The 11,900-nt window shown below is 59.5% G+C and overlaps 1 protein-coding gene across 2 annotated transcripts in view; it reads left to right on the top strand.

The window, feature by feature from the left end:
- The window catches only part of SMOC2 (SPARC related modular calcium binding 2), a 53,731-nt gene extending 44,625 nt beyond the window's left edge, over positions 1-9,106 (top strand). For both annotated transcript variants that reach the window (XM_060205172.1, XM_060205173.1), the window contains exons 9-13: positions 1,112-1,194; positions 3,537-3,636; positions 5,128-5,399; positions 7,410-7,447; positions 8,145-9,106. In XM_060205172.1, coding sequence (XP_060061155.1) covers positions 1,112-1,194; positions 3,537-3,636; positions 5,128-5,399; positions 7,410-7,447; positions 8,145-8,162 — 511 coding nt within the window. In that variant the 3' untranslated portion in view covers positions 8,163-9,106. The remainder of the gene's footprint in view (positions 1-1,111; positions 1,195-3,536; positions 3,637-5,127; positions 5,400-7,409; positions 7,448-8,144) is intronic.
- Positions 9,107-11,900: the final 2,794 nt, after the last annotated feature.

Below are 11,900 nucleotides of genomic sequence, written 5' to 3'. Positions count from 1 at the left end.
ACCAGAGGACAAACAAGGCACAACCAAGTGAGAACCTACCTGAACCAATCAGATAGCTTTGTGGGACCTGGTCTGCATTGCTCAGTGTCCTAAGGAAACTCAACTCTTTCCTCCTTCCTGAATGTGGGAGCAGGGCAGGGGGAGGAGGTTCAGGGGGGATGGCCACACCCCCCAAGCACAACCCTTGGACCAGGCTCCCCATCCCTACCAGGACGTCATCTCCATTGCTACTCCAAGTTCCCAGAACTTTCCACAAGTCCAGACTATCCTGAGAGGTTCCCACTCCTAGTGTGTAGATGGTGGGTGGATGGTGGGTAGATGGTGGAGTGATGGGTAGATGGTGGAGATGGTGGGTAGATGGTGGAGACGGTGGGTGGATGGTGGAGATGGTGGGTGGATGGTGGAGATGGTGGGTGGATGGTGGAGATGGTGGGTGGATGGTGGAGACGGTGGGTAGATGGTGGAGATGGTGGGTGGATGGTGGAGATGGTGGGTGGATGGTGGAGTGATGGGTGGATGGTGGAGATGGTGGGTGGATGGTGGAGACGGTGGGTAGATGGTGGAGATGGTGTGTAGATGGTGGAGATGGTGGGTAGATGGTGGAGACGGTGGGTGGATGGTGGAGATGGTGGGTGGATGGTGGAGATGGTGGGTGGATGGTGGAGATGGTGGGTGGATGGTGGAGACGGTGGGTAGATGGTGGAGATGGTGGGTGGATGGTAGAGATGGTGGGTGGATGGTGGAGTGATGGGTGGATGGTGGAGATGGTGGGTGGATGGTGGAGATGGTGGGTGGATGGTGGAGATGGTGGGTGGATGGTGGAGTGATGGGTGGATGGTGGAGATGGTGGGTGGATGGTGGAGATGGTGGGTGGATGGTGGAGATGGTGGGTGGATGGTGGATGACAGGCAGAGATGTAAGCCCTTCCTAGGCAGAGGCTGCGGTGGCCACATGCTGTCCCCTGCCCTCCAAAGTGGGATTTGGCTGTGGGCACGTACACCCTGGTTCTGAGTCAGGCGGAACACCCTGATTTCCTGTGCACCCACCAGGGAGGAAGCAGAAGCACCCCCTTCTCCAGTGACCCCCCTTTCCTCTCCCCTCCCTTCTCCAGGTACGAGCAGCCCAAGTGTGATCACACGGCCAGGGCCCACCCCAGCCGAGCCCGGGACCCATACAAGGGCCGCCAGCTCCAAGGTGAGTGGGGCTGCCAGGTGCCCCCAGGAACCAGGCAGGACAGCCCCAGACCAAATGCGCCACCCCCTGCAGGGACCAGGCTCCCCACAGCCGGGGGGTGGGGGTGGGGGACCTGTCAGGAACAGCCGCTCAGGCAGGTACATCACCCGCGGCAAAGCCAGAGAAGTCTACTACAATCTGTGCTGCCTGCACACAGGTGCACACAGATCTCTCTAGACGGGTGTGTTGGGCTCCTTAGGATCTGTCCCCAGGAGAGGAATCGCAGGCTCACTGGGCAGGTCCATTTCTAGCCTTCTGGGAGTCTCCAGACTGTTCTCCACAGGGGCTGGATGGTCTTAAATAGCTGCTACGGTGTGGGGGTGGCACCGTCCCCAGGACCACACGGGGATGAGGGGCAACTGGAACCCAAGTGGCTTCTAAGTGGCTTGTTCACCTCCAGTCGCTGCCATCCTTGTGGAGTTCACACCCCACACTCTTCTGGGGGAGCTGCTGTGACATTTGCCCCTGGGGCAGAGCTGTCCCCACCCTGTGACAAGGGCCCGTCCAGTCCACAGTGCCTGTGGCCACTGCTGTGGAGAGACTCGGCATGGTCTCATGCTGTCACCCCAGGCCGGGTTCCTGGAGTCTCCTCAGAGGCCAGCAGCTTCTGTCTAGGAGGCCTTCACCCTGGAGACACCCCACCCTCAGCTGGTGGGAAGGGGCAAGGGCGTGAGCCCCCCTCCTCCCACAAGTGTTAGAGCTGGGGTCCTGGGGATCTGGAATCAGGTGGGTGGTGAGGTACTGGGGGCCAGCGGTTCTGGTGTCGGGTTGTATTGGGAGGGACTGGCCAGACGAGATTGTTTCCCCAACATTTAAAAGTCTGTCACGAATGACCTCAAGAAAGAATTGAGGAGAGAGCATGATTCTCTGGAATTTTAAACTTTATTCAAGAAAACTGAGAACATTCACATGTTAGGCTGAGAGAGAGAGAGAGAGAGAGAGATAGAGAGAGAGAGGAGCCCCCAGAGCTCTTACTCACATCTCCACAGGAGGCTCTCCTAGCAGAGCAGCCATGCCCACTGGTGCAGCTTAGAGCCCCCAAGCCCCGCCTTCACCTCTCTCTCTCTCTCTCTCTTTTTATTGTTGTAGTTATTGTTGTTGTTGTTACTGATGTCATCATTGTTGGAAAGGACAGAGAGAAATGGAGAGAGGAGGGGAAGACAGAGAGGGGGAGAGAAAGACAGACACCTGCAGACCTGCTTCACCGCCTGTGAAGTGACTCCCCTGCAGGTGGGGAGCCGGGGGCTAGAACCGGGATCCTTACGCCAGTCCTTGCGCCTGCTTTCACGTTTCCAAGCCACACCTGTCACCACTCCTATTCCTAGGCAGCCATTTCCTTTCCCCAGGCACTTACTTCCTGCAGCTCCATGAGGTTGGTGGTGAGAGATTAGAGGCTGTGATTCTGACATCAGGTGGGTGGTGAGGGATGGGGGTGCAGGGCAGTGGTACTGGACTTTTGCCCAGGCTGTGAGTGGGAAATGTCCCCTCTGAGTGTGCCCAGGAGGAAGGCCTGTCCTCATGTCTGTCTCTTCTGATTGTGTCCTGGAGGAAGGCTCTGTCCCCATGTCTGTCCCCTCTCTGTAAGTCCTGGAGGAAGGCCCTGTCCTGTGTCTGTCTCCTCTCTGTATGTCCTGGGAGAAGACCCTGTCCTCCTGTCTGCCCCTCTCTGTATGTCCTGGAGGAAGGCCCTGTCTCCATGTCTGTCCCCTCTCTGTGTGTCCTGGGGGAATGCCCTGTCCGCATGTCTATCCCCTCTCTGTATGTCCTTCTGTGAGGACTGTAACTACCAGGTTCCTGGGTGGACTGTCACCCACCCTTACTCCCATTCCCCACAGAACATTCTCTCAGCCTCTCCCCACTCCAGACACCCCACACCTACCCTCAGGCCCTGAGTTCTCAGCCTGGGACAGGGAAGCTTCACGGGGTGAGGCTGGGGGCCTCCTGGCAGGGGTACTGGGGTTCAAGGGAGGCTGGAGGCTGTAAAGCTGGGCAGCTGGGGCAGGGGCGTCTCCACAGCTGCTCAGTGTCCCCTGACCCTGGGGTCCTCAAACTTGGGCTCCTCTGTCCTGTCAGACCCCCCCCAGGGTCCCAGGACAGCTCTGGGCATCAGGTGGCACCTGTGTGCTGGGCACAGCTACCTGGACACCAGGAACATAGGAGACTGTGCTGGTGCAGTGGGTACCTGTGGGTTGGCTTCTGGGTACTGGCCCTCCTGCCTCTGGGTCTCGCTCACCCATGTCCCCAGACACGGAGTGCTGGCCATGTAGATGCCACAACCAAGGCTGGGCCCTTTGTCTCCCCAGGCTGCCCCGGGGCCAAGAAGAATGAGTTTCTCACCAGCGTCCTGGACGCGCTGTCCACCGACATGGTCCACGCTGTGTCGGACCCCGCCTCCTCAGGCAGGTGTGTGGGGGCTGGGCCTGAAGAGGGCCGGGCTTGTGGGCAGGTGTGTGGGGCAGGGTGAGGGAGTGGGCGGGGCCTTGTGGACAGGCAGGTGGCCTGGAGGGCATGGGGGTGGGGCAGGGCTGGGGCACGTGATTGGGGTGAGGGACAGGTGGGAGCAGTCTGGTGATGGGGGTACAGCCCTCACTGGGGAGCACTGGGTGGTCCCTGACTCAGAGGCTGGGTGTTTAAGCCCCCTGCTACATGAAGCACCCCCCACCCCGCCCCTCTGCGGGTCTGTGAGTGTTGGGGAGCAGGGGCGGGGTAGGGAGGTTCAGCGAGCTGTGGTGTCAGAGCTGAGCTCAGAAGCTTCTGCCCCCACCCAGGAAAATCCTGGAGACGGGACTCCAGGGCCTGAGGCCTGGGGACCTGGGAGCTGGGGCTCCTCAGGCAGGGCAGGGTGCTCCCCACCCCCCACCCCCACCCCCACCGCACAGGGGCACCAACTGAGATCCTGCTTTAACTGGCATTGCTCAGGGACCTGCCTCAACTTTCTGGAGGAGAATTTATTTTATTTATTTATTTATTTTTAATATTTATTTATTCCCTTTTGTTGCCCTTGTTTTTTATTGTTGTTGTAGTTATTATTGTTGTTGATATTGATATCGTTGTTGGATTGGACAGAGAGAAATGGAGAGAGGAGGGGAAGACACCGAGGGGGAGAGAAAGACAGACACCTGCAGACCTGCATCACCGCCTGTGAAGCGACTCCCCTGCAGGTGGGGAGCCGGGGGCTCGAACCAGGATCCTTAAGCCGGTCCTTGTGCTTTGCACCACCTGCGCTTAACCTGTTTCGCTACCACCGGACTTCCGGAGGATTTATTTTTAATGGTGCTGGTATCTCATAGCTGTGTGATTTCAGAGCTCCTGGGCCCATTTTTCTTCCTTTCTTTTTAAAGTTGCTCTTTTTAAATTAATTAATTGATAAATATTGGATAAAGACCAACAGAAATTGAGAGGTCAGGATGATGTAGAGACAGAGAGATACCCACAGCTCTGCTTCACTGCTACTGCCAGCCCCTAGCCCTGGCAATACAAAGGAATTATCTAGTTATTTATTGATTTTAAAAAAGAGAAAGGCCAGAGCCCTGCTCAGCTCTGGCTGCTGGTGGTGCTGGGGATGGAACCTGGGACCTCAGAGCCTCAGGCAGGAAAATTACTATTATTATTATTATTATTATACCCAGATCCCTGCTCAGCTCTGGCTGCTGGTGGTGCTGGGGATGGAACCTGGGACCTCAGAGCCCAGAGTCCTTTTGCAGAACCACTGTGCTGTCTCCCCCACCCCCAGATCCCTTTTGATCCCAGATCCCAAATGATTCTGGAATGTCCTAGAGGGTAGTGAGCCCCTGGCATGCATGCAACCTGCAAGGCTCTCCTGAGAGCCTTCTGGAAGGGCAGGGAGGGCATGGGCGGAGAGGGCTGTCCTGACCCTCCCCCTCTCCCCCCTAGGCTGTCGGAGCCAGACCCCAGCCACACGCTGGAGGAGCGTGTAGTCCACTGGTACTTCCGGCTGCTGGACAAGAACGGCAGCGGTGACATCGGCAAGAAGGAGCTGAAGCCCTTCAAGAGGCTGCTGCGTAAGAAGTCCAAGCCCAGGAAGTGCGTCAAGAGGTTCGTGGAGTACTGTGACGGTGACGGCAGCAAGGCCCTGTCCCTACGTGAACTCACGGGCTGCCTGGGTGCCAGCAAGGAGGATGGCAAGGCCGCCAGGAGGCCCCCCGGTAAGCCAGGCCCTGCCCTGCCCAGAGGAGTCCCAGAGGCTGCTGGGGGGCCCCTGAGGCTGCTCCCCCCCCACACACACACACAAGGCTGTGTGACCGGTGACGCCTGTCGGCCGCAGGGGATCCCAGGCCCGGCCCTGCCACCACCCTGTGACCTGAGGCTTCGGGAGGTGGTGATGTGGCATCTGTGAGACCCCTGGGGGACCAAGGTGGGAGGGATACATCCCCAAGATGCCAAGTTGACACCTTCCTCCAGGGCGACCACGATGCCCTCCTCCCAGCACCCCAGGAGAAGCAGTGTGCTCACAGTCTGGGGGTGCTGCTCCTGCACCAGCTGGGCTCCCCAAATGTGGCTGAGCTGGGGTGTCTTCCCAAAAAAGAGGCCTGGCTTGGTGGCATTCTCAGAGCTGAAGGCAGAGCCTGGGGGCCCGCCACTCAGAGGTATCCACTTGGCCAGCAGGTCCCTGCAGGGGTTGTGCAGAGAGTAGGGGTGCACCCTGTCCCGGGAGAAGGGGGTCAGTGGGGCAGGCCCCCTGAAAGTGACACTTTCCTGCTCACTAACAGCAGAGGAGATGGCAGACGTGCCGTGCAACCCCCAGGAATCCTCAGACTCAGGAGAGGTGACCACTAGCTTAAGACCCGGCCCTGAAGGGGAGGACACAGTCCCTGATGGCTGGGGGTCCCTTGGCCTCTCCTGGTGGGCCCTGTCTGTTTGCTGTTTGTCTTCTAGCTTCCTTCCTTCCTTCCTTCTCCCCCTCTTTTGCCTTCTCTTCCTCCTCCTCCTCTCCTCCTCTCCCTCCTCTCCCTCTTCTCCCCCGCCTTCTTCCTTTTAGTTGCCACCAGGGTTCTTGCTGGGCCTCAGTCCCAGCACTACTGCTGCCAGTGACTTTTTTCCTTTTTCTTTTTTCTTCTTCATATTTTATTTGACAGGACAGAGAGAAATTGAGAGGGGGAGAAGGAGATAGAGAGGGAGAGAGACAGAGACACCTGAAGACCTGCTTCACTGCTCCTGAAGCACCCCACACACACACACACACACACACACACACACACACCGCATATGGGGAGGGGAGCTCAAACCCAGGTCCTTGTGCCTGGTGAAGGTGCAGTCAGCTAGGGGCGTCACACCTGGCCCCCTTCCTTTTACAACCTGCACGGAGCTGGCACCCCCCTCGCAGGGTCTGTCTCTGTCCTCTGTCTCTTAACAGCCTCTGATCGCCAGCAAGACCGAGCTGGCCATGAAGGAAGGGACGGAGCAGCAGCCAGCAGTGGAGGGGGAGCCGGGCTGACTTAGAATGGCCCCTGGAGGCCTTGCTCACGAGCTCCCCACCCTGAGCAGCCTGAGCTGGGGCCCCAGCCCTGCAGCCGCAGAGACTTGAGCTGCTGCTTCCTGCTTACTCACTCACTCTTCTCACATGAGCAGGGAAGCAGCGTCCAGAGCAGACTGAATGGGGTCTCCCCCACTGCTTCCCTCATTGTGCTCATTGGGAAGTGGGGTGAGAGCTCTGTGCACCCCAAGAGTCTAGGGAATGGCTCTTGCTCGCAGGAGGCCTGGGGCCAGCCTCACTCCATACGAGAGGTGCTTTGGCAGGAGGGAAGTGCTGTGCTGTGGTGTCTGTGTCTCTGCCTCTCTGTGATGATGTATCCTGACAGCAGTGAAGCCACATATGTGCGGCCCTGTAAGAAACTGACATTAGCAGAAATCATCAAAGAACAGAAAACCGTAGCCTCTGAGGGCCACTGCTGGCCTGCACGTTCTGGCCATAGATGCCCAGGGGATGATGACTTAGGGAAGGGGGCCCCAAGTGGACAGGCCCCTGGACATTCAGGGAAATAGGAGGTGAGCCTTCAGCGGGGCAGTGGGTCTGGGGACAGGACTGAGCCCCACCGGGGCTGGGCTGTGGCATCCTTAGGCCAGCTGTCCACACTGCCCAGCCTGACCGGGCCCTTCCTCAGCCACAGTGCCCCCACTCGGGGACCTGGTCCTCACAGCTTTCTCCCCCCCTCCAGCCCCCCGAGGTCATGCTGACGGCACCGCCAACAAGCAGGTGAGTGTCCACAAGGCAGCCTCCTGGACAGAGGGGTGAACACGGCTGCAGGGGGATGGTGGACAGTGGTCGTGGGCAGTGGTGTCCCTGAGAGGTGTGCAGTGGACTCTCCCAGGGGCCCCACCAGCAGGTCCCTGAGGCAGAAGGTGCCCGTAGGAGCCCAGGGAGCAGCTGTGCTGCCATCAACCACAGACCCCGCCTCCCTCTCTCCACCACTTGAAATTTTAATTGTTTGATTGTGTTTAGAGCCTGTCTGAGTGTGTCTGTGTGTGTGTCTCTGAGTGTCTGTATATTTACGTCTGTGTGTGTGTGTCTGTGCGTGTTTGTGTCAGCGAGTGTCTCTGTCTGTCTGTGTGTGTCTCTGTCTGTGTGTGGTGCTGGACTCAGCCCAAGGCCTGGTGCATAGAGTCACAGCTGAGCAGAATCAACTGTTAATTTCACTTTTACAAAAGGGGGCGGGGGCGGGGGCAGGGCGGGGGAGAAAGCTCCCCCAGCACTCAACTCTGTCCTCAGAGCCAGCAGAGCCCCAGCCTGGTAGAGGCTGTGTCCCGAGGGCTCCTGTACCCCAGCCGGCCCTCAGCCTGCCCACGTCCCTGAGCAGACGCTGAAGCCCCTTGCTGCTAGCCAGGCCTGTTTGGGAGGGACACCCTCATCTTGCACAGGACCCCTGCTGACCCTCTCTCTGCCTCTCTTGCAGCAGAGGAAACAAGGCTAGGCGGCCCCTCCCTGGCCCCGGGGACCGGCAGCCCCCTCACCAGTCAGCAATTCGGACCAAACCCCCAAAGAAGAGCTTCTACCTTCTAACCTTCACGTGGGCCCGCCTCCTAGAACAGCTGTCTGAGCAGGCCGGGAGCTGGGGCGGAGGGCCAGCCGCACACGTCTCACTCCACGTCCTCGTCACCGTCACCTGCCCACGGCGCAGCCAGGGATCTCGGGGACAGTCACCAGCCTGTGCAGCCTCTGCTGAGCCCAGGCCCAGCCCCTGCTAGCGTGGTCACCCAGGGTTCAAGTGCCCGCAGGGCCATCTGCTGGACTGGCCTAGAGGAGGGCACGGAGTGGGAGCCAGAGCTGCAGGGGCCAGGAGGGCTGGTGGCAGCGACGCGGGCGTGGCTTCGCTTTCCAGAGAGTTCCACTATGGCTGAGAGTCTCCAGAGCTCCTCAACTGGGGGCTCAGAAGCCCCCATCTCCATCCTGAACCCCTGTTTTGCCTGAGGGCCAGGAAGTGGGTTCCTACCGGCTTGCTCCCTGCCCAGCTCCGGCCTCCTTCCACCCAGCCAGGCCCCCAGAAAAGCAGCCAGTCTCCTTGGGTGGCCACCCTGCCCCTGCAGGCCCCTCCCTTTGCACCCCAGAGAGACAGTGGGCCTGTCTCCCCTCAGAGCCCCAGTTCCCTGTGATGGGTGCTGAGGGCCTCTGGGGACCCTCCCCCCCCTTCCCCCCCCCCCACACACCGCCCCTGGCTACGAGTCTCAGCTGGAAAGAGACACACACACCCCCCACCCAGCACGGGCCCGGGGAAGAGGGAGCCAGCTGGGCCCTTGGGGTCAGCGGCGTGACTGTGCCCAGGGGCCTGTCCCTGCGAGAGACGGCCCAGTTCAGTGCTCTGGTAGCCGAATGTGGAATTTAATCATCTATCTTAGATTAAAGTGAAATGCGCTCTCAGGCTGTGTGTGGTGTCTTCCTGCCCGCTTCAGAGTTTTTCAGAACTTTCTTTACGGGTTCCCGGCAGACCCACCACTCTGCTGCCGACACAGAGGGGTCCGGGGGGGGGGGAGGGGGCGCTTGCGGGCACCGGCCCTTCAGAGCCCATCCCCAGGACAAAGACGGCACCAGCTGTTCACGACGCAGCCGTCCCCAGGCACCAGGGGCTCCTCTGGCTGCTGTGGGGTCCACAACCTGGGTTTCTGAGTGCCAGCACCCAGGGTGCGTGTCTGGGGGAGAAAGCTTCAGCCACCCTGTTGGTGCCTGCCTCCCTCCAGGACGAAGTCTTGCGGTGCTGGGGACCACCCACACCTGCCGCTGAGGGGAAGGGCTGGGGGTCTGAGCTTTGTGGGCAGAGCTGTCTGTCCACCGCCCGCCCCCTGCCCACCCCGGGGATGGGGCTTATGAGGTGCCGGGAGACCCACAGCTTCGTTCAGATGTGGGATTTGTGGCTCCTGCTCGGAGAGTGAGAAGACGGAAGCTGAGTCTGATGACCACACACATCAGGCTTCCCAGCTGCTCACCTCTGACTCCTCTCCTCCAGGCCCTGTGTTTGCAGTTGGGATGCTGGTTTGTTCAATGTTTAATTAATTTTTTTACATTATATCATTATTTTTTATTATTGCAATCAGGGTTATTACTGGACCTCAGTGTCCATATCATGAATCACCATTCCTGGTGGCCATTTTTTCCTTTCTTTCTTCCTTTCTTTCTTTCTTTCTTTCTTTCTATTTGATAAGACAGAGAAAAATTGAGAGGGGAGGGAGAGATAGAGAGAGGAGAAAGAGAAAGAGCTGTGGATCTGCTTCACCGACTGAGAAGCTGCCTCCCTGCAGGTGGGGAGCTGGTACTCGAACCTGGGTCCTTGTGCATGGTAGCAGATGCACTCAACCAGCTCTGGGGAGTGAATTCGGCGCCTCTCACATGCGCAGGACCATGACTGGTCAGCGTCCTGGCCTAGCATCTCATTGTTGTTTCTATAGAGAGAAGGGGACACCCAGCCCCACCCCAGGACCCTGGGAGCCCTCTCCCGCCCCGGCTCTGGAAGGTTCCGGGGCACCCAGGGCCTGGTGCAACACCTGGCAGCCACCCTCCAGCCCTGGGGGTGTTTGAGTGTCAAAGGGCATGGGGGTGACCCCTTAGCCAGAGAGGGATAGGTGTGCTGGGGGAGAGGGGCATGTCTGGGGCTCCCTGTGGCCTTCCTTCCTTCCTTCCTTCCTTCCTTCTTCCTTCCTTCTTCCTTCTTCCTTCTTCCTTTCCTCCTTTCTTCTTTCTTGATTTCTGACTCAGCTCCTCATGGGGTCAGAGGAGCTTTCATCCCTGGTCACCCAAGGTCACCCTAGGACACCTGCTAGGGTTTGAAGACTCATCTTCCCAGCTCAGTGGAAGAGCACAGGCCTTGCGTGCTGGCTCCAGGTCCCCCCTTGTGGATCTCGTCATCTTCCTCTCGTTCTCCTGAGAGTCGATCTCTAAGCAAAGCATGAGCAGGGGCACAAGCCCTCCTGAGGGCCGTGGGGTCCCGAGCAGGACTGAGCTGGGGAGGGGGCATGTTCTCATCACCCCAGAGGCTGTGGGATTCAGGGGCCTGGCATGGGGGGCCCAGGGTGTCACTGTCCTTGCAAATGGAGCATTTTAAGCCCAGGGACAAGGGAAGCAAACAGAGGACTGGCACGGGTCACCCACCACTGGGCAGAATTTGGGGACAGCGGGTGGTCTAGGATGGCCACACGGAGCCCTGGGAGGGAGTGTGGGGGGTGGGACAGCGCCTGCTGGGGTGACACAGGTGGCCCTTGAGGACACTAGTCGGTCCTCAGACAGAATATGGGGGTTCAGGAGGGGCAGGACCGGGGGGCAGGCTGTCCCAGTCTGGACTCCAGCAGGGCCTGTGTGCCCTCTGGGGTGGCCTCACGCTGGACCTTGGGGGCCGGGCCTGGGGGCCGGGCTGGGCGCCTGCCTCCCTCAGCCTGGGGTGCAGGGCTCGCCTGCCTCCCTCAGCCCGGCCACATTCCTGCCCCTGATTAAAGGCGGCGCTGAGGACAGACCGCACCACAGGCCCCAGAGTGTCCCCACAGCCACACGCAGAGCTGGGGGCTCGGCGGACCACCCGGCTTCCAGCAGCTTCTGTGCAGGGCGGCCGCGATCCCTAAAAGCTGCTTCCTGCCATTTCCACAACTGCCCCTCCGACCCGGGCTGGTTCAAAGCAGAGATGCAAACACATGTGCAGGCTTGTCCTCGAGCCCTGAGGGGCCTCCCCTCACTGTTCTCGAGGCTGGGGGGAGGGGGGGGCGGGATCCCAGGAGAGCAATGGAGGGGCGGCCAGCTCTGGGTCTCACAGATGTGGCCGAGGGGGTGCAGCGCAGGACTTAGCTCAGGAGGCCCTGGGTTCAATGCTGATGGAATTCTCTGTCTCATAAAATAAATGGCCCCTATCTGTCTATGGGGGGTGGGATGGGGACAGAGCACCACTCAGAGGAGAGAGAGAGAGAGAGAGAGAAAGGGGGAGAGGGAGAGAAACAGGCCAAACACCATTCAGCAAGAGAGGGGAAGAGGACGAGGCAAGAGGGAGGGGCGGGGGAGAGAGGCCAGAGCCCTGAAGCGTCCTTTAATGTAGCAGGAGCCAGGCTCAAACCTGGTCTCACAGGTAGCAAAGCAAGGCACCCTCCAGGTAGGCTATTTTGAGGGCCAGATTTATTTTTCCAAGGGCCCGGAGCCGAGAGCGCCACCCGGCACTCAGCCCAGTCTCCAGCTTGCACGG

The sequence above is a fragment of the Erinaceus europaeus genome, chromosome 13 (assembly GCF_950295315.1).
Source record: "Erinaceus europaeus chromosome 13, mEriEur2.1, whole genome shotgun sequence".
Lineage (NCBI taxonomy): Eukaryota > Metazoa > Chordata > Mammalia > Eulipotyphla > Erinaceidae > Erinaceus > Erinaceus europaeus.
The sequence above is the reverse complement of the archived record's forward strand: the minus strand, read 5'-3'. Positions and strand labels throughout refer to the sequence as shown.